Below are 22,500 nucleotides of genomic sequence, written 5' to 3'. Positions count from 1 at the left end.
TTCCCTTCAAACTGTAGATTCTTTGAAAATGAGAGAGAGAGAGAGAGAGAGAGAGAGAGAGAGAGAAATAAAGAAGAAAATTGCCTGCCACCAAGGAAGACTTTGGTAGGGGTAGCAGGAGGAAACCTGGGGACACTGGTGCTGGGAAATGAACACTGGTGAAGGGACGGGTGTTGGATCGTCTATGACTGGAACCTAATCATGGACAACCTTGTACATGTGTATCTCACGGTGACTCGATAAAGATACTGTTACTGTGTTTGGCATATTGAATACTCTCGGTAGCTTGCCGGGCTCTCCGAGAGGGGTGGAGGAATCGAACTCGGGTTGGCCATGTTGGCCACTTGTAAGGCGAACGCCCTACCGCTGTGCTAAGATAAATTTTTAAAAAATCATCACCTGGGGCGACTAAAACCTCATGGGAAGGGAGGCGTTCCTGGCTCGTCCTTCACGCCCTACCGAGGTCACCAGTTGCCCCCCACGAGCGGCTCTCCGGCACGGCCATAGCTCCATAGCCCAGAAACCAATCTCTTAATTATCTGACTCTCAGCAGAAATACTTCCAGGGTTAATAAGTAAAATAGCAGAAATCCAAAACCATGCGGCTGCTATTGCGGCCGCACGACATCATTTAATTCTTGATCCCAGCTGTAGAAAGCAAATCATTTCACAATGCTTTTTCAGCGTGTCTGATTTGGGGGTGTAAACTCTAAATAATAATGGTGCATCTATTATCGAAACAATGAATCTAGTCAAAGTAGATAGAGTGTTAGCTAGATCTCATCTACCTCACAGGCATTGGTAGGGGTGGGGGAGTGAGGGTTTATTGGGGTTCTTCGTGGTGAAAAATAAGTATTGGTAAAGGGAAATGTGTTTGATATTTGTGTGACCGAGACCTAAACCTGAAAGCTTTGTAATTTTTCCCACAGTGATTCAATAAATAAATTTAAAAAAAAAACCCATCTCAACAAAAAATAAATAAATAAATAAATAAAATCATCACCAATATCATCCACACTATGATGAACCTTTTTAACCACCACCATCAACATTATTCCCATCAGTATCACTCACTCCAGCATTATCACAAACATGATCAGTGTCACCTCGCTCCCATCCTCCTCACTCTCTGGTACCACTAATACCACCAGAACCTCCAGCGTCAGCATCATCCCCTCGGTCCACCACCGTCAGCATCATCAACACCATCCACTCTCTCGTCACTACTTCCACAGCCTCTACTGCTACTCCGTCACCCCCGCCCCCCGCCCCCATCCTCACCAGCAGAGACTCTGACCACCGCCATCACCGTCTCTGCCTCCACCGTACCCACTAGCACCTGCATCATTAACACTCAACACGGCCTTCCAAGCTTGTCCCTAGAGGAATGCCTTCCCCCCCTCCCCCCATAAACTTTAAAACGCTTGAAGATCTTGAAGATCTTTAGCATAAACACAGCCTGATTATGGGAGAGCACTGGATCAACTGCTGCTCTTTCTGAAGTCGAACTGAATGCTAGAACTGAAAAGAAATTTTTCCAACTACCAGTACACACACACACACACACACACACACACACACACACACACACTCTTATGGGTGCCCGAGAAGACAGCATCGTTTATTTCAGTTTGACGTGTTAATTTGCTAGAGCCCGACTCCGTTTTTCCCACCGTGACCTAACATATTGTACTTGTGGTATTTAAAATAGTTACCAGGCATGACTCGAGGGAAGTTACAGGATAATTTTAAATCTTTTGTAATGGCTTAACTTTCCCTCCCTGGCTCACATCATTCGAGAGACACGGTGATCATTATATAAGGGAACAAATTAAATCTTACAGAGGCTCTGCTGAGGTGGGAGATGTTGCAAACCCAACTTACAAAAAGGGCACTTGACATCAGGCCGAATTTAGGCAAAGAAAGGGGGAGAGAGAGAGAAAGAGTTAGAGACAGTGGGGAGGGGTAAGATGGTGTGAGGGAGGTATGAACAATGACAGGCAATGACAAATTCCTTCCGGAAATACTCTTCTAGAAATATCTAAGCACAGACCCATGCCTTAAAAGTAAAAAAATTTTTTTTTTAAAAAAAGGAAAGCAAAGAAAAGAAGAAAAAGAAAAACCACCAATCGGACTGATTTCTCTGTCACGAATCTCTCGGCAAATGATCCTGTTAACGCCGTGAGCTTTCAATTCCGTTTCTGAAATTTCTCTCAGATCTCACTCTCTGTTCTCACTCACACCTACATCCCCTTTAACCCGAGCCACTTAAATAGCCCCTTAGAAATGTTCCCAGCCATCCCTGCCAATCACCGGTTTATTTTTACAGCAGCAGCGCGTTCTGTGCCTATCAGGGCAAGAGACGTGTTCCTGGGCTTTGCCACTCACCACTGCTGTGCCCCTGAGCAAGCTGCAGAATCTCTCTGTGCCCTCCCGTCCGCTGCATCTGTGCAAGAGCTCACAGGAGCACATGGAACCAAGCTCTCTGGATACTTTGCACCTGCCAGGAACACTGGAAACCCTCAACCCCGGTGTTACTTTGGGCTGTTACTTTCTTGGGCTGATCTCTCGGTTCAGGGCCTTTGGAGGTGCTCCCAAACATAGCTGTGTGATGTCTTCTGTCTCCATCTCTCAGTCAACCCTCCCTCTTATTCACCTTCAATCTGTGTTCATGTTCTGTTGTTGCGTAACACTCTTTTTGTTTGTTTATTTTGGACCTCACCCCGTCGTGCCCAGGGCTTACTCCTGGCTCTGCGCTCAAGGACACAGGGCTTGTGTGGGGTGCCAAGGATCGAACCTGGGTCAGCAGCATGCAAGGCAAGTACTTAATCTACGTATCTATTGCTCCGGCCCCGTGATACAAATTATCTTCAACTTCGCTACTCAAAAGCACACTCGAAAGTGCACTGGAGGAGGGATGGGTGTTTGAACATTGTATGGCTGTAACTCAAACATGAAAGCTTGTAACTGTATCTCAAGGTGATTCAATAAAACAGCAACAACAAAACCCCAAAAACCACACTCCACACTCGTCTTTGTGACCTTAAGGCGTAGCAGTTCTAAAATCAGGGGGAGCAGAGCTAGGTTCTCAGCTCAGGGTATCACCAGGTAAAATCAAGGGTCAGCCCGCACTTCCAAACCCTGTCATAGCATCCCCAGAGGCTGGAGAGGCCCTTGTTGGCTCGGGATGAAACTTAGCGCCCAGCAGTCAGTCACCCGCATCCTGTGGCACTTGGTCCCTCCATCCCCAAAGTCCTCAGTGGGTGCTCTGGGTGTTTGGTTTTGAAGAAATAAACATGTGAATAAATCAGGACTAACCATTCAAAATTCAGCTACTCTCTATTGACGGAGGAGAGGGAGATTTTGCTGAACCAGGTTCTCTGAAAACTCAGTACTTCCTCTAGACATTCCAGCTGGCCACAACAGCACCACATCCCTGGACATTTCACTGGAGGGGATTCCTCTGGAAGGCACACTGAGCCCCCAAGTCCCTGAGGTTTCCTGCCCCTTCCCCCCACCCACCATTTCTCTGAAACATCCCTATGAATCGGTCTTTTCAGAGTCTCCTGCCCCCGCGCCTGGCTGTCCTCGCTGGGGCCCCTTGGAGGGGAACGGGTTGAATTTTCCCCCCCCGCCCCGACCAGGGCTCCAGCAGCCGAAGACCTCCAGAACCAGCCACCACCATGATGAGACCACTCTCCGCACACATGAAGGTACCGGTAGAAGAACAAAGGCATTCGCGGCCGGGCGACATCTTATCATCTCATTCCTACTTTGGACAACCTGGCAGGCTACCGAATGTGACCTGCCCACACGGCAGAGTCTGGCAAACTTCCCAATATGCCAAATACCAGTAACAATGAAGGGTCTCATTCTCCTAACTCTGAAAGAGCCTTGAATATGGCACTTTTTAAAAAAAAATCTCAGGGCTAGGACGAAGGAGACGTTACGTTCTCGAGGCAATCGACGTATAACAGGATGGTTGTGATTGACTGTTGTGATTCAGAAAGGAAGAGAGAGGTACAAAGACCGAGGCTCCCAGATGCCCCAGATGACAGGTGACAGAGAGGAAATCTATCTCGGTAGTCCCACGTCATTTGTGGGCAAGGGGAGGTTAGGAACAAGCGGAATCAGAAGCCACTGCTGCACGCATTGGGGCCAGAACCAACACCTTCGCGCCTCTCCCAAGCGGCCCTGCCCTCGGGCCGGAAGCTCACATTAGTGGGACAACCTCACTCAAAGATGACTCTAGGGGCTGGAGCACTAGCATAGTGGGAAGGGCGTTTGCCTTGCACATGGCCAACCCGGGTTCGATTTCTGGCATCCCGTAGGGTCCCCGAGCACCGCCTGGAGTGATTCCTGAGTGCAGAGCCAGGAGGAACCCCTGAGCATCGCCGGGTGTGACCCAAAAAGGGGGAAAAAATGATGACTCTCATTTGTGGGGGGGTTTTCATGCCAGCAGGCTGCCCGCACATCCCCAGGGATGTTTATTGAGTCTGGGCTAGCGGGCACCAGAGACGAAAGGTAGAGAGCCAGGAAGCACTCGGCAGGCTTCGAGTCCTGGCTCTGAGCAGGGCCTGGCTCTCTAAGCAGTGCGAACACGCAGTGGAGGCCTGAAGTATTTCTGTCCGCGAGTGGAGTGTGTAAACAATGCAGTTCCGCAATTTAGCAAGGCACACAATCGATCTGATTGTCACGTACTGGCGTCCTCTCAATTATCATCTGTGGAGATATGTATGCCAGAGCCAAGTGCAATGTTTGTACAAATACATCAATCCTTTGGCAGGATAAACTACCTTTTTTTTTTTCTCCCTTGGGTGCAGAATATTGATGTCACACCCGTACACTGACACAAAATAATCATGTGCTGAAAATCTCCTGCACATGCCAACGAGGTCTTGAGGTTCTTTAGGGTTCTCTGGGTTAAGTGCCGTGGGGAGAACCACGGCGGGGGCGGTGTAGATAAAATGTGAGAGTTTGGGTTTGTTTGTTTGGTCTCTTTAAGTCACACTTGGCGACGCTCAGGAGTTCCTCCTGACTCTGCACTCAGGAATGATTCTTGGCGGTGCTCAGGGGACCAATATGGGATGCTGGGGATCGAACCAGGGTCGGCTGCATGCAAGGTAAACGCCCTCCCCGCTGTGCTGTATCTCTGGCCCCAGAAGTGAGAGTTTGGAAGGAGGGAGCTAGGGTTCTCGACCATGAGGCATGAGGGGGAGGAACTTCCTAAGAATGCTGGAACTGCATCTACCCCACTGTGCCCCCAGTACAAACCAGGAGCCCCCTCCTTAAGGCCCCGGGCGGGGACATGTGACGGAGAGAGACCCAGAAGGCCCAACTGAGGATACAGAGCCGGAGTTCTGATGGGCTGGGTTTGGGCAGAACATGTGGAATCCAGTGAGAAACAAATTACCGCTCTAAGAGGAGAAGGAGCACCCCATGGTCTCTCTTCCACGACGGCCTTTCCCCACTGCCCAGCATGTGATAGGAGGGGGTGCCTGGGGACCCGTCTCTGGGGTCCGGAGGGTCTGGTGCTCCCATCCCATGCCAGCTCGGGGCACGGGAGTCAGAGAGTCGCCTGCGCGAGTCCAAGTGTCCAAGTCAGAGGCGAACACGCACCTAGCCCAAAGAAGCTGTTGCAACGGCAGAGTGATGTCACGGAGGTCAGGTGCGACAGTCACTCCTGGCGTGGGAAGTGGCTGAATCCACCACCACTCTCGATGGGCACAGAGGCCCTTCCTGTACCCAAGCAGAAACGCCTGCAAACAATGACCTGTTTCCTGCTGGAGTTCGGTTCGAGTGACGATAAGTAATCACTGAACAACCCCAATGCAGGCTTCCCTCTCTCTCTCTCTCTCTCTCTCTCTCTCTCTCTCTCTCTCTCTCTCTCTCTCCATCTCTCTCTCCTCTGTCTCCTCTCTCTCTCTCTCTCTCTCCATCTTTCTCTCCTCTCTCTCTCTCCCCCTCCCGGTGCGGAAGGTTCCAAAAAAGGGTGTGAGAAGCCGAGCCACTGTAGCTGGCCCAGAGGGAGGATGGCCAAAGGCCAGGACCCTCAGCACATCAGGAGACCTGGGGGGGTGGGGGGAGAAGCTGAATGAGTTTTCGGGGTGGGGATGGATTTGGGGGAGGAAAAGCCAGACACTGGCCATGGGCAAGATGAGGGCACAGCTCTGCTGGCCAAACGGGAGGACAGGAGGCGGGGCTAGGCACCGACCCTGCGGGCAGGTGGCTGGAACTCCTGGCCACCAGAGGAACTCAGGACCGGGCTGAGGAGAAGAGGGGGCAGCACGTGGTGCTGAGGCCGCTGGAGCAGGGAGAGTCGCCGGGGGTCTTCCTCTGTTTCCCGGCCAGGGACTTCTCTCCGGGGAGCTGGGCTACGTCACAGTCATAGTCATAGTCCCCCTCCCACATTGACGAACCAAAGTTAGACTTTCAAAATGTCTTTAAATAATCTTTGTATAGGACCCCCCAGAGCAAGAGCATGGCAGGGACGGCACTTGCCTTCCATGCAGCTGACCCGGGTTTGACCCCCAGCACCACCTACAGTCCCCTGTACCCAGCAGCAGGGATCCCTGAGGGTTGCCAGCCGCATGGCACCCTGGGCATGGTACTTGGGCATCATACTCAGGCATCGTACTCGGGCATCGTACTCGGGGCCCTGCCACACTCCCAGGCTCCAAGGCAGAGCTCCAGGGTTCGTGAGCGTATGTGTGCGTGCTAGTACGTGTGCGAATGTTGCGTCTCTGTGTCTGAAGGTGTGCGAGTGTGTGTGCGGATGTGTGTCTGTGTGTCTGAATGTGTGTGTCTGACTGTGTGCTTGAGTGTGTCTGAATGTACATCTGTGAATGTGTCCGAATGAGTGTGTGTGTGTGTGCAAGTGTGTGTGTGAATGTGTGTGTGTGTATGTTTGAGTGTCTGAATGTGTGTTTGTGTGTGAATGGGTATGTGTTTATGAGTGTGTGAGTACCTGATGGTGTGCATATAGGTGTGTGTCTGACTGAGAGTGTGAGAGTGTATGTGTCTGAGAGTGTGTGTGTCTGCGCGTGTGCGCGCATGTGTGTCAGTGGGTGGGTGTGTTGGAAGAGACAGAGTCCACGCAAGTCCTGATTTGCCAGGCACCAGGCACAGCACCGGGGCCAGCAGTGTCCCCCCAACCCACCACCCCCTGCACAGAGGCCCAGCACAAAATGAATGCCCCTCCGAGGCCCCCTGGCTCCAGCGGTGACGCCAGCGCTGGACAGACAGTGTCGGGACCGCAGCCCGGGGCTGCCCCGCTGTCCAGGCGCGCGGCGGGAGGCGCAGCCACGGCTTTGGGGATAACACGGCCGCTTTTACCTGCTCACCGATTCCCTTTCTTCCGATAGAAGCACAAGGGCTGCTGTGGGCGGCTGCAGGTCCCCTGAGTGCCCAGAGAACAGGAGGCTCCGGGCCCCCTTTGTCCACACTCAGCTACGCTCAGCAGCAATTCCCCAGGCTGCCTTTGTGCGAAATTGCTCTATTTCGACATGAGTTGGAAGGAAGGACACGGAGAGTACCAGAAGGGCGTCTGGCGGGGCGATGTTTGGAAACAAAGCCCGAGAGGGCACTTCGGACATCTCCTGCAGTCAGGGACCCAGCCTGGCCACAGGCTCCCTGGGGAGTGAGTCAGGAAAAGGCGACAGGCCAGAGTGGGACCCCTGGGCGGGGTGGGCGACAGCCAGGCAAGAATGACATCACTCTTGGAGATACACTGCTCGGGTCAGGCAGCCGCTAAAGGGCTAAAACACAGACCCCCTCTGCCAAGCTCAGCACCTGGAGGCAAGGACCCAAGCTCTCTGCCTCTCGAGCTGTTTTCATGGTTTGCTGGCCTGGGAGCCAGGACCTCAGAGATGGGCGACACACACCCTCTCCCGCAATTCAAGGGCACCAAACGGAGAGCCGTATCTTGGCTGTACTTGTAAAAGGAAAGATAAGTCAACCCAAACCGTGCCGAGTGGACGAATCACTGAACCCAACCGGATGAATCAACAGCGCTGTCAGTTAGCGCTTGGATGAAGCAGCGGTGGGGGAAATTTTGGAGCAGACGTTCAAGGAGCAAGACGCTCGCTTTGCCACTAGCGTCCTCCTGCCTGCGAGTTTAACTCTGGAAAGCTTGGCCAACTCGGGGACTTCGGGAGTTCATTGTGCCGGGATCCAATTTCAAGACACTTTTGAAGTTTTTAAAAATGAAGATAGGGGCTGGGGTGACAGCACCGCAGGGAAGGCATTTGCCTTGCACGCGGCTGTCTCGGGTTAAATTCCCAGCATCTCATAGGGTCCCCTGAGCACTGCCAGGAGTAACTTATGAGTGCAGAGCCAGGAGGAACCCCGTGCATCACCGGGTGTGACCCAGAAAGCAAAAAAAAAAAATGAAGATAAACTTACACGCCAAACACCAAACATCAGCCAAGCGGCACAAATGCTGGCCGACTTTGACCATGAGTGTGGAAAGGTAGGACTACAGCTGAATCTTACGAAGACAATGTTTATGAGAAACAGCCTTGTTCCTGACGCCCCATTCGCTCTCAATGGAACGACCATCTCTGAATGCAACAGCTATGTGTACCTAGGTCGAGAGGTCAACATGACAAATGACCTGGCACCCGAGCTGCGCAGGAGGAAGAGAGCGGCTTGGAACGCCTTCAAGAACATCGAAGAAATAGCTAAGAGGACGAAGAACCTCCGGGCACATCTCTTTGATTCCACTGTTCTTCCTGCATTAACATATGCCTCAGAGACCTGGGCCCTACGCAAACAGGATGAGAACGCTATTCAGGTCTCCCAAAGAAGAATAGAAAGAGCTATGCTTGGAATATCACGTTTCACTCAAATGAGAGAAAAAATCCGGAGTTCCGACGTCCGTCGACGATCAAGAATCAGGGACGCTGTCTCGTTTGCCAAGGTGTCGAAAATCAGATGGGCTGGTCACGTAATGAGATTTAAAGACGACCGCTGGACTAGAGCTGTTACCGACTGGATTCCACGGGATGTCAAAAGACCGCGTGGCCGCCCACCTACCAGATGGTCAGACTTCTTTGTCAAGGTCATGAACGATCGGTTTGAGGCCCTCCATGTTCCCAGAGCGAACAGATGCCATTGGGCTACACTAGCACGCGACAGGGACAAATAGAGACGTTACTGGCGCCCGCTGGAGGAAATCGACGACTAACGGGAAGTTAAGTGATTAAGTGAAACTTACACGCAGTAAAATGAAACAGACTTGGAGTGACAGCCAGAGGCATTTTAACTGAGGACAAGGCGCCGGCTCTTAAAAGCTCCCTGGACGCCCTGGCCAGTTACTTCCCTCCTTCACGACAAGCTGCGTTCTGGGATCTAAGGCCACGGACAAGGCTGCCTGGGCTCTACGTGCATCCAGAGACTCTTACACTCTGAGCTTTCTGCCCCCTCTCCACCCCGTCCCCTCCCCCACCCGTCACATCGTCGCAGTTCACTGCACTTCCGTCGGTATTACTAGTTCATTCCTTATTAATAAGTGGTATTCCAGCTTATGAATAGCTCATCATTTATTTACTTCCTTCTTGAAGGACATTCGCACGCTTTTGGATGTTTGGCTGCTGCGAATAAAATCGCCAAGAACATCCTTGTACAAATAATCACGTTGGGGATGAATGTATCTGCTTACTTTTCTTTGCAACCGAGAAAAATTGGAATTGGAACCAGCACAATTGCTTTTTTTTTTTTTTTTGCTATTGACAACTGGGGATAACATGGCCAGTTATCACTGGGAAGTACAGAAAAAAAAATAATAATCTGCGGCCACTCCATCAACATTTAAAACTGGTAGAAAATGAAGTGGAGTCAGGCCATAAATGGGGCAAAATAAAGTGAAACTGCTGGATCAAAAGATTTGTCCGTGCTGAATTTTATGCAAAAGTGTCAACCAGTTCTCCACGCTGACGGTCAGTTCACATCACTGCCAGCAAGACACAAGGAGCACAAATGTTCCCACCAGCACTGGGATCACCAGCCTCTTGAATTTTAGTCTTTCTGGGGGTGTCTGTGGTTCCCTCGCTAAGATTTTCATTCATGTGTCCCCAGTGGCCAATGATAGGAAACAGATGTTCATTTACTTGATAGAAAATCGAGTCATATCTCTGTGAAGCGTGTGAGGCAATTTTCCCCATTTGTGTTCTCTCTTTCTTATTGATTTGCTGTAGTGCTTTTATAGATTCTGAATGAGAGCCTTGTGTGTGTCTTGTAGACGGCTGATATCTGATACTCACCCCATTTGTGGCCTGACTTCGCTTCGTTTCCTACCAGTGTCTGTACATGGTCAGTTTTAAATTTTGATGGAGTAACAGTTGATTATTTTTACTGTACTTCTGAGTAAAATTAGAATTTTTTTTTTTGAGGTCACATCTGGAAATGCACAGGGGTCACTCCTAGCTCTGCACTCAGGAATTACTGCTGGAGGTGAGCTGCTCAAGGGAACCATATGGGATGCTGGGAATCGAACCCAGGTTGGCCACGTGCAAGGCAAACGCCCTCCCCGCTGTGCTGTCGCCCCAGCTCCCACAGTCAGAATTTTAAAAGAGTTGCATTCCAATTTTTCAACAGCAAAGCTATCCTTGTAGGATCTCTTCTAGAAACTTGCTAGTTTTTGCTTTCATGATTAAACTCGCAACTTTAGAGCAATTTGTTCATTCTTGCTTCTTCTTCTTCTTCTTCTTTTTCTTTTTTTTTTTTTTTGGTGGTACCAGGGATCAAATCCAAGTCTTTGGCATGCAAGGAATGCGTTTTACCACTCAGTCCTATCCTCAGCCCCCGAATTTGTAATTTAATGACAGCTATTTGTTGAATATGTTATGAGGTAGGGTTCATGATTTATGTTCATTCTATCTGGATATCTCATCATCTAATACCATTCCTTACAAAGATTTTCCTTTGTCATATGAACCAATTTACATGCAAGGGTCCACTTTCATTTTCTCACTTAAATAAGATTAGTTACAGGGTTTTCACGGATAACTGTTGGCAGACTGAGAAATCTCCCTTCTTTTATATGAAAAGATATTGGACTTGATGAAGACTTCCTCTGAGACCACCTTTTCCATTACTGTTTGCATGATAAATTATACTGGCTTACTTCGTGAATGCTAACTCACCAGGCATTTCTAGGATAAACTCCCTTATCGATGATGCATTATCCTTTTAAAATACATTGTTAGCTTACTATTACTGAGGCATTGGGGGAAATTTGTGTAGACTGGTATTTCTTTTAAGGTGTGTGCTCCAAAGCGTGGCGAAGCCACGTAATACAGGATATTTTCCTGCTTTTTATTTTTTTATTTTTTATAATTTTATTTATTGAATCACCGTGAGAGCAGTTACAAAGCTTTTGTGTCTAAGTCTCGGTCACACAATGAAACACCCGTACCTTCACCAGTGCCCGTTCTCCACCCCCCAAAACCCCAGTATACCCCCATCCCACACCCTCCCCCTGCCTGTGGGGCAGATGATCTCCACATTACTCTCTCTCTCTCTACTTTGATCACATTCAATATTTCGACACCAGACCCACCATTATTATTTGGGATTTTACCCCAACACTCAGATCTGCTGAAAAGGCAACAGTAGACAATTTGTTTTCTATTGCTGGTTATGAATAACATATGATGTCGCGTGGCTGCAGTAGTGGCTGTGGGATTTTGAAATTCTGAAATTTTAACACTTAAATCTGGAGGGATTTCTGCCAAAAGCCACTGGTTTTTGAAATTTGTTTCTGAGTCTCTGGGATCGTGGCCATTAAGCAGCTTGATCAGGAGCCAGAGAGGCCGTTCGTGGGCGATGACTTGGGGTCTCATTGGGGTGGGGAGGACAAGCCCGGCTCCCCCCCCCATTCCCTTGAGGCCCAACAAGTTTTGTCACTGCGGGCCCAAATCTGACTGTGCAGTGGCCTCTGAAGGATAGTGGCCACCAGGCCGCCAGAGGGAACAGGCCAAGGCACGAAACCTATTCCCACCTGGGTTGGCCCAGCACCGGTAACCTACTGCAGGGACCGGACACATTTCTACCTAAAGCCGCTGGGTTCCGAGATTTGTTTCTGAGTCTCTGGGATCATGGCCATTAAGCAGTTCAATCAGGAACCAGAGAGGCCTTGCCTCCAATTATATAGCTGAGCCGGAGGTGGTTTGTGGGTGTGTCTCCCACATACCTAACTTTTGGCCGTTTACTTTCTTGGTAAACTTGGCCCCAAGTTTTTGGGGTCTGGCCAAAGGCACAGCAGCAATTTGGGGGTATCTGGAAGTCTGACGGTGCCATGAGGCTGCTGATGCACTCGCCTCACAGGTACAGAATGACCTGCTGGTGGCACCATACCCCCGATTTTCCTGCCTTTTAAATCTTTGTTCTGGATTACAGAACTCTTCCACCAAAGGGGGCAGGGGCGGGGGTCCCACAAGGGCCTACACAGGTGGATGAGAGGAGACATAAGGACCTTGGTGAAAGGTCGTGGGCCCTGGTGGTGGTGACGTGCAGTAGCTTTTCATCAAAAGCATAAACTTTAACACTATTGTAAACCACATGCTGCAGTTTAACTGCAACAATAAAAAAATATTGAATTTCAAGCAAGAGCATTGATTATCATTATGTTTTTACAAAGGTCAAAATGTAAGTATACAGAATATAAGTGGCTTCTTTTTTTAAAAAAAAAAAGGAGGAGGTGGAGGGGAAGAATGTAGTAACTGGTATAAAATAAAGAATAAATGGGAGGGGGGCGGGACAATAGCACAGCAAGGAGGGCGTATGCCTTGCCCGTGTCTGACCTGGGTTCAATCCCCAGCATCCCTTATGGACCCCCTAGCACCTCGAGCAGGCCTCGAGCAGGCCCCAGTAACGTCTCCTTCAGCCTAGCCCCGAGATATTTTAAAAGTGCCATATTCAAGGCTCTTTCAGGGTTAGGAGAATGAGACCCTTCATTGTTACTGGTATTTGGCATATTGGGTACGCCATGGGGAGTTTGCCAGACTCTGCCGTGTGGGCAGGTCACATTCGGTAGCCGGCCAGTTTGTCCAAAGTAAGAATGAGATAATAAGATGTCACGCGGCCACAAATGCGGCCGCGCGTTTCCGGGATCTGGGTTTTATAGTCTCTGGGTCTTGGCCGCCCCAGCACCACCATGAGTAATTCCTGAGTGCATGAGCCAGGAAATAACCTCTGTGCATTGCTGGGTGTGACCCCCCAAAGCAAAATAACAATAATAAAAAATAAATCAGGGAAAAAATATTTTTTCTTGGGCTACAGTCTGTGGGCTCAGAGCTCACTCCTGGCGGGGCTCTGGAGTCCATCGGGGAGAGGGGGACTCAAACCCAGCCCGGCCACACGCCAGGCAAGTGTCCTCCCCACTTGGCCCCTGGGAAAAACTCTGGTGGGGAGGAGGGGCAGAGCTGAGAGGGATGCAGGATGCTGTGCCATGGGCAGGGGGGCGGGGGCGGGGCTCTGAGTCCCCATGAGGTTCCCCCACCCCCCACCCCCACGCCATGGCTCAGGGTGAGGGGGGCGCATGAGAGGATAGGTTCTGCAGCATTTCCTGCTTGGCACAGCCCCCTCCCCACCCGATCTGCAGAGGAGAAAGACCTGAGTGGGGGATGGAGGTACACAGAGGCAGAAGACGAAGCTGGTTGCCGGCGCTGGGGGTGCCTGGCTGGTGGTTGCGTGTCCCCGGGGCTGGGCTAGAGGCAGTGACGCAGTGGTCAGGGACGCACGTCCCGGGCTCTGATAGGCCTCCGTGGCCGCAAGCCCAGGACCAAAGCTCAAAGCCTTTCCGGGACCCAGACCCTCCAGGGTCCCCTCCCTGCTGGGACCCAGCACCCGCCCCACCATGTGCCCGTGGTGGCCACCGGCCGAGCCACAAGCATCCCTGAAGGCGCAAGATGCGTTCTGGGAGAAGGTCCCCGGAGGTGGGGGGTGGGCGGCGCACCAAGAACAGCTGGGGGTCCTGGGGGTCCTGGGGGCCCCTGAGTCGACCGGCTCTCCACCCCCGCCCTGCGCCCCGCTCACCTTCTCCCACTCCCGGTCCTTGTTCAGCACGATGACCACCAGTCGGGGGTGCACCTGGTAGCCGTCCTCGGTGAAGGACAGGTCTTTGCCGTTCCACGTCACGTCCACCATGAACCTAGAGAGGCAGAGACGCACACGGGTGAGCGGGGCCCGGCACGTGGCCACACGGACGGACGAGGGTCCGAGGCCCCTCAGGCGGCCTCAGTGCAGGGCAGAGCGGAGTGGCCGCCCACGCTCTCAGGACCCCGTCCTGGTGGGGCTGCCCTGACCCACACAACTAGCACGTTCGATGGACCCCCCAACCCGCCCTGCTCGCCCCACAGCCCTTGGTTCACATCATCTTCCTTCCTTTTTGCTCTGGGGGCCCCACCCAGCAGTGCTCAGGGCTGACTCCTGGCTCTGTGTTCAGAGTTGACTCCTGGCTCTGTGCTCAGGGCTCGCTCCTGGCTCTGTGCTCAGGGCTGACTCTTTGCTCTGTGCTCAGGGATCTCTCCTGGCTCTGTGCTCAGGGCTGACTCCTAGCTCTGTGCTCAGGGATTGCTCCTGGCTCTGTGCTCAGGGCTGACTCCTAGCTCTGTGCTCAGGGCTCGCTCCTGGCTCTGTGCTCAGGGCTGACTCGCAGCTCTGTGCTGAAGGCTCACTCCCAGTTCTGTGCTCAGGGCTGACTCCTGGCTCTGTGCTCAGGGCTCGCTCCTGGCTCTGTGCTCAGGGCTGACTCACAGCTCTGTGCTGAAGGCTCACTCCCAGTTCTGTGCTCAGGGCTGACTCCTGGCTCTGTGCTCAGGGCTCGCTCCAGGCTCTGTGCTCAGGGCTGACTCCTGGCTCTGTGCTCAGGGCTGACTCCTGGCTCTGTGCTCGGGGATCACTCTTGGTGGAGCTCGTGGGACAGAAGCGTCACAGGCTGAAAGCAGCAAGGGCCATGGGCAAGGCAGGCACCGAGAGCCGTGCACCATCTCTCCCGCCCTCAAACCCTGTTCATGCAAAAGAACATGGAAGCCTCCTGCTCTCTCCTCAGAAGCCTCCCTCGGAAAACCTGCTCTCCCCAGAAGCCCCAAGGCACCATGTGGAAGAAATGCCATTCCAGCGACTCCCACCCGCCCACCTCCCCTGGGCTAATAGCAACTATCAGCTGGAGAGTTCATTAAGAAAGAAAAAGTCGATCTCTGCCCACAGAAAGCTCCTGACTAGGACGGAGGGAAGGCACTCGCCAGCCCATCACTGACCTAAGATGAGAGCTACCGGAGGGAAGGGAAGATGCCGTGTGAACACCCACCCACTTGGCCTAGGATGCAGGTTAAGCTGAGTGATCTTGGGTCAAGCTGGCATGTGCAAAGGCCCTGTGACAGAATCCATGGAGGGTTGAATACAAACCAGTGAGGTCAGGGCAGGTGCGGGTGGGGGCTGTGAGATGGGGTGTGAGTGAAGAGGCAAATAAGGGGAGCCCCCAAACTGTTCAGACCGTGCTAGGGATTTTTTTTTGAGGGGGGCGTGTCAGGGAATGGGCCTCCATGTGGTGTTCAGAGATGTGGGGTCGCACCAGTAATTCACAGCTAACTAAAGCAGTCGTACCATGCAAGGGGTTGAGGGTGGGGCCGCCCTGGCCACCCACAGGCAAGGCTGGATCTGGCAAAGCCCAGAAGGACCTCAAGGTGCCAAGAACCCAGCCGAGTCAGCCGCACGGAGATCCAACCACGGCCACGCCGGGAGCGGGACTCTGCTCTCAACCACACGAAGCCACGGAAGCTTCCCACCCACCATTTTTCTTGCCCAAGAAAGAGGACACTAGGGCCAGAGTCAGAGCACAGTGGGACAAACATTTGTCCTGCATGCGGCTGACTCGGGTTCGATCCCTGGCGCGCCACCTGGTCCCCCCAGCTCCACTAGGAGCGACCCCCGAGTGCAGAGCTGGGAGCAAGGCACGAACACCACAGGGCCTGGTCCAAAAGCAACCCCAAGGAAAGATGCCAGACGAGAAGGCTGGGGAGGGAAGGAGGGCAAGGAAGGAGGGAACCAGAGCTGGTGACGCTTGGGAGAAGGAGGCGCCAGAGAGGACAGTAAGGGACAGTGGACAGCGAGGCAGCCGGGCTGGGCCACAGAGGAAACGGAAAGAGAGAGAGGGGGCAGTGCCAGGGGCATGACCAGCAGGACGCCCCTCTGGCCAGCTATCCCCGCTGCCCTCGCCACCCTCGTGCCAGTCGCCTCGTCTGCAGACAGGCTGGTCGCAAGCAGGGTGGACAGCAGGTTCCACCCCCAGAGACGGGCAGAGAACTTCCGCGGCCGCCCCCTCCATGTGGCGTGAGGAAGAGGCAAAGGCTGTTGGTACCCGAGAGAACAGATGCCCAGGGAGATGCTCGGCCGACAGCGGAAAGGAGAGAAGATGCAGAAGATGCCCGGGTGTAAACGCCCGGGTGTCCCTTTAGCATCACACGCAGCTGAGAAGGTTTTGGGAAAAAGACCCCAAAACGGAAGGGGCCGGAGCCACAGCACAGCAGGGAGAGTGCCTGCCTCGCACGTGACTGGTCTGGGGTCAATTCTTAGACCCCGTATGGCCCCCGGGGCCCTGCCAAGCTGTGGACCCCAAATACAATAAATTAACTACATAATTTTTCCAAAGAATTTAAAAATAACGAAAAAGATGAGACTATTTCTTTTTTTTTTAAGTTCAAAAAGAGACAGGCTGGCTTCCCCAGGGTGTGTGGGGAGGGCGGGTTCTCCAAGGACAAGGGGGAAAAACTTCAAAAGGCAAGAAACGAGTTGTATGTATCAATGCACTATTTGGGCCCTTTAATATCATGGTTTTGAAGACAAGTTAATGACACGGAAAAGATTCTTCTTGTTTAAAGTTAAACAAGCAGAAAAGAGAGCAAAAAAAAAAAAATAAAATAAAACCAGGCTTGACTAGGCATGGGACAATGACAGCACTTTGACATCTGTTTTTTTATCCCAGATTTTCTGCAAATAATTCTTATCTTTAAACAAAGGTACCGTTGGCTTTTTTTTTAACGAGAAAAATAAAATACAGCTATTCTAGAAGAAACAGAGAGTAACCACGATTCTGGTTATTTCGTTTGAGGTCTCTGTTCCTTTCCTAGCAAGATAATGTATTGCTTCACCAACGGTTCACTGTCTGGGTTATGTATCAGGCTAATTTATGGCCAGTTCCAGAGAGGCAGAAGTAATAAGCATGGTGCCTGTGCCCTTTTCCCCCTCATTCTTGAAATTCAATGGCAGAAACACACCAACGAGCCGGGCACACCCAAAGTCCATGTGGTGCCCAACGGGCAGTGAGTGCGAGAGAATGCAGGGGTGCAGAGGGTGAGTCCCCCCTCCCCCGCCAGACAACCCACAGGATTTAGGGAGCGTGTGGGTGGGGGGATCTGGCAGGAGGGGTGGCGGAAGGGGTTCTGAGCAGTGGGGTCCCACTGAGTAGTGAAGGTGAACAGAGGAAGGGTCCCCGCCAGGGAGGAGGAGAGAGCTTGGGAACACCAATACGGTGGGCTTTGTCCAGAGGGAGCCCTCCTGGGGAACCCACTTCTGCAGGGAACCCGTTTGCTGATACCAATCAGGTGAGGTTTCGTCCAGAAGCCCGGGGGGCTCCCTTGGAGGTGCTCAGCAGAGAAGTGAAGTGCTCAGAAGCGGAGGTGAAAATGCAGATTCTCACCACTGGAGAACGACTTGGTCGTAGATCAGGACAGAAAACCATGTGTGACCCATGAGCCAGCTGGGGCAGCCTGTGTCCCCTCTCTTTCCTGGCTCTGCTGAGCGAGATGGAGGCAGACCCTTTGGAACAGGGCAGCTCAGGGGCACCCCCTTCAACAGTCTTGAGATGACAGCTTCATGGGGTGGGCACTCGTAGAACTGGACAGCAGTCATGTCCCCCTTAGCAATCAGCCTTTGGAGTAACTAGAACATCAGCATCGAAATGAACTAATGGATGTTTTTCAAGTTGGCTTTTCAGTTTTGATTCATGTGGGTTTTTTTTAACCCTATTATTGTCTGGGCAGACTCCCAAGGGGCAGAGTCAACGTTTGGTGGCTGAGTATGTTGACAAGCATGGCCAGAGATACCATCAGCCCATGCACCCACCGTCCACTCATCCTTTCATCGTCCCATCTACCCACCCACCCATCCATCCACCCACCCACCCTTTCATCCCTTTACCCACCCCTTATCATCCATCATTAATTCATCCACCCACCATCCATTCATCCTTCCATCTGCCCATCAACCCATCCATCCGTCTGTCCATCTACCTACACTCCCATCCATCCATCCACCCATCCATCATTAATTCATCCATCCACCCACCACCCACTCATCCTTCCATCTGCCCATCCACCCATGTTGGATAACACTGAGTTGTCCTTGATTCCCCTTAGGGAGCTCAAGGTTGATTGAGCCACTCCCACAACAGTGCCCCCGAGGCACACCCAACTCCATTAAGCACTGTAGCACTGTCCTCCTGTCGTTCATCGATTTGCTTGAGTGGGCCCAGTAACGTCTCCATCATGAGACTTGTTACTGTGTTTGGCATATCGAGTACGTCACGGGTAGCTTGCCAGGCTCTGCCATGCGGGCGAGATACTCTCGGCAGCTTGCCGGGCTCTCCAAGAGGGGCGGAGGAATGCAACTTGGGTTGGCTGAGTCAAAGCAAATGCCCTACCCAGTGTGCTATCGCTCCAGCCCACATCTGTCACTGTCACTGTCCTCCCGTTGTTCATCGATTGACTCGAGTGGGCCCAGTAACGTCTCCATTGGAGACTTTGTTGTTACTGTGTCTGGCATAGCGAATACGTCACGGGGAGCTTGCCAGGCTCTGCCATGCGGGTGAGATACTCTCAGTAGCTTGCCGGGCTCTCCGAGAGGGGCGGAGGAATCGAGCTCAGGTCGGCCATGTTGGCTGTGTGCAAGGCAAACGCCCTACTGTCTTGCTCTCGGAGCAATAGCCCAGCGGGTAGGGCATTTGCCTTGCACACAGCCAACCCAGCTCACATCAAGCATTAATAATCCTATATTGCTTTTTCTCTTTCCTTTATGTCACTTGCATGGTTTATTTAGCAATGTCCTTTCTGTATAGACACAGGAAAAACAGTTCATGCTATGATTTGTAATATGGGAGTTAACTGACTCCAAAATAATATTTACTCCTGGGCATCCATATTAGATCAGACTATGCTGGGGAGAAGAGAGAAATAAGCTGACGACCAACCAGTCTGGGGCCCAGCTTCTGTTTTTCCATTCCCCCTGGTCCCTTGTCGATCGTCTGGCCTGGGGAGGCATCTCTGTGCCACTGAAAGTTCGAGTCCCCTGCTCATGGGCCCACAGCACCATCCTTTTTCTTTTCTTTTCTTTTCTTTTTTTTTTTTTTTTTTTTTTTTTTTTTTTTGCTTTTTGGGTCACACCCAGCGATGCACAGGGGTGACTCCTGGCTCTGCACTCAGGAATTACTCCTGGCAGTGCTGGGGGAACCATCTGGGATTCTGGGGATCAAACCAGGGTTTGCCACGTGCAAGGCAAACACCCTCCTCACTGTACTATCGCTCCGGCCCCTGCCCTCTTTTCTTTTTGAAACTTATGCACCCACTCACTCATCTGCTCAGTAATCCATGTTCCTACTATCCATTCACCCATCAGTGAACACATCCATCTCTCTTTGTCCCCGAGAGACATGTCTGAGTACCTATGATGTGTCTTGTCCCGCAGCATGACATGCTTAGAAAAGTGATATAAAAATAACCTAACATATTGCCATCTTTCAGGGTGGGCAGAGGAACACAAGTAACTGCATGGTAGAAGAGAAGGTGCAGGGAGAGCCCTGGATGAAGGAACTGGGCTGGCAGGGAGCATGGGGTTGGGGGGTGGGCAGAGAGTGGCCAGTTTGCTGTCAGGGGCAGAAAGGAAGGTGCCGATGGGGAAGGGAGAGGAGAAGGATCTGCAGGAGCATGGCATGGGGGGAAGGGGAGTGACAGCCCACATGGAGGAAACTTGGGATGCACAAGTGCGGAACCGTAAAACATTGTGTCCAAACCCTCCTCATGGAATTCTGACAGGAAAATAGCTGACAAAGACCTCCAGCGGCCTTTCCCCTGGGTGGGCATAAAAACGAGCTCTCGAACCGCCCTCTTCCTGGCCTCCCATTCACAGCCAAGCTAGTTTCTTGCCTTCTTTCTTTGGAGTCCCCAACATCTGGGGGGTGAGCCGCAGCAGACGGGGTCTCACCCAACGCCCCCACACGTGTGCGAAACGGGGAAATGGAGTCAGGTGGCAAGAGGCTTGGAAAGAGCCAGTTTGTTACCTGCAAAGATTTGGTTCTGACACGGACGCTCGGCCTCTGTGGCGTCACTGCCGGGCTGATGGTGGTGAAGCCAACGTCCCTGTCTCTGCTGGGATGAGGGAACCCTCGCCAAGTGCTGAATACCCAGGTACCCCTGGCATCCTTCCGTTTCCTTCTTCAGCTGCCCACTCCCATTCCCTCCGCTCTGCAGTACAATCCGATGGAATCAGCGGGCAGATCATGTTGGCCTAATCACACTTCCTCAGACCCCGTGGACGGACAGAGCTCTGTGGGAATTCTCCACGTGCCCACTTCCCCCGTGTTCCTTTTGGATTCGGTATTCTGGACCAGCGAGTTCATGGCGTTGATGCTAATTCTGTCTTTTGCATTCTTTCCTTTTTTTTTTTTTTTCCTATTATGAGATTTTGATCCCTTGGGAAGGGGCGGGGGTGGGGGATGATATGAAACTCAAACTGCAGTTTTTGCTGAATAGTCATTTCATTATGAAGTTGGCAGGCAGCGAGGACCCATTACCTCCCATTCCCCCATCCAATTTCTAGGAAGGACAATCCATATTTTTTTTTTCCCAGGCTTCCTTCCTATTTAAACTTGCTCCGAGCAAAATACCATTATACACTTGATCGCCTCGTCCCATTAACACCTGCTGGGCATCTGTATTAAACACGGAATGTTATCGCTGTTTTGTTTATCTCTTGGAAATTGATTATAAACCTTTTGCGACCGGATAAAATATCAGAAATCCTGGTTACTGCTAAGCTTCGAATTACATCTTCAATATTCCCCTCAGGGGCAATAAATACGAGAAAGCAGGCTGACAGGATACAGAAATGGGAAGAGGATCTAATAGCTTGTCAAGGGCCAGCTTCTGTGCGTTACGATCCACAGATGCTAAGGTGCCAAAGATCGGTTTTCTATTGTCAGTGACATACACAGTGGAACCGAAAAACACGTAAATATTTGTCATACACACAGTAACAACAAGTCTCATGATGGAGACGTTACTGGGCCTGCTCGAGAAGATCGATGAACAACAGGAGGACAGTGACACACACACACACACACACACACACACATTTAGTATCTGCAGTCGTAAGTATCTGAAACGGCATCGGATGAAAGAAACGTTTCTCATCCAATTAGACCTGGCACCCCAGGAGTAGCCAATGACTGAGAATCAGAAATAAGAAGTCAGAGCAATGGTACAGAAGGGAGGGCACTTGCCTTGCACACGGCTGAGCAGGGTTTGACCCTCATCATCCCATATGTCCCCCTGAGCACTTCTGCATGGAGAGCCAGGAGTGACCCCCTCAGAATTGCTATGTGTGCGCCCCCGCCCCCAAATGAATTCAAGTACTGTCCTCCTGTTGCTTATCAATTTGCTTGAGTGGCACCAGTAACGTCTCCATTGTGAGACCTGTTGTTACTGATTTTGGCATATCAAATACGCCACGGGGAGCTTGCCAAGCTCTGCCATGTGGGCAGGATACTCTCGGTAGCTTGCCGGGCTCTCCGAGAGGAGCAGAGGAATCGAACCCAGGTTGTGCCTTGCACGCAGCCAACATGGCCGACCCGAGTTTGATTCCTCCGCCCCTCTCGGAGAGCCCGGCAAGCTACCGAGAGTATCTCGCCCGCACGGCAGAGCCTGGCAAGCTCCCCGTGATGTATTCGAGATGCCAAACACAGTAACAACAAAGTCTCCAACGGAGACGTTACTGGGCCCTCTTGAGCTAATCAATGAACAATGGGAGGACACTGACAAGCTAGGGTGAGGGGGCAAGGAACAGAGTCCGAAGATGTCATGAACAATTTTATGTTGACTTCATGTTGAAACATTTTGAGATCAGCTGTGTGAAACAGAATGTATTACTAGTCCCCTCTGCTTCTTTCTGACTTAAGGGGCCACCGGAAATTTCTGGTTTGTTTTGGGGCCACCCCCAGCAGTGCTCAGGGTTACTCCTGGCTCTGAACTTGAGAATCATCCTTGTGAGCTCAGAGGATTCTGAGAGGTGCCAAGGACAGAACCTGGGTCTGCCGCATGCAGACCTCTACCCCCTTGTCCCCACCGCCAGCAGACCGGGTGCTGCAGGGGGACAGGGGATCTTGCCTGTCCTGCATCGTGCTGTAGTTCTCGTGCTAAACGGAGCACCCGGCACCGAGCTGGCACTGAAT

The 22,500-nt window shown here is 51.9% G+C and overlaps 1 protein-coding gene across 1 annotated transcript in view; it reads right to left on the bottom strand.

Moving 5' to 3' along the window:
* GRIN2A (glutamate ionotropic receptor NMDA type subunit 2A) overlaps window positions 1-22,500 on the bottom strand; it is a 291,832-nt gene that overhangs the window by 86,359 nt on the left and 182,973 nt on the right. Inside the window, exon 5 of the mRNA XM_056107403.1 lies at window positions 14,037-14,151. Coding sequence (XP_055963378.1) covers window positions 14,037-14,151 — 115 coding nt within the window. The remainder of the gene's footprint in view (window positions 1-14,036; window positions 14,152-22,500) is intronic.

This window comes from Sorex fumeus, unplaced genomic scaffold (genome assembly GCF_029834395.1).
Source record: "Sorex fumeus unplaced genomic scaffold, SorFum_2.1 ptg000165l, whole genome shotgun sequence".
In the NCBI taxonomy this organism is placed as follows: Eukaryota; Metazoa; Chordata; class Mammalia; order Eulipotyphla; family Soricidae; genus Sorex; species Sorex fumeus.
This window is presented reverse-complemented; position numbering and strand designations above follow the sequence as displayed.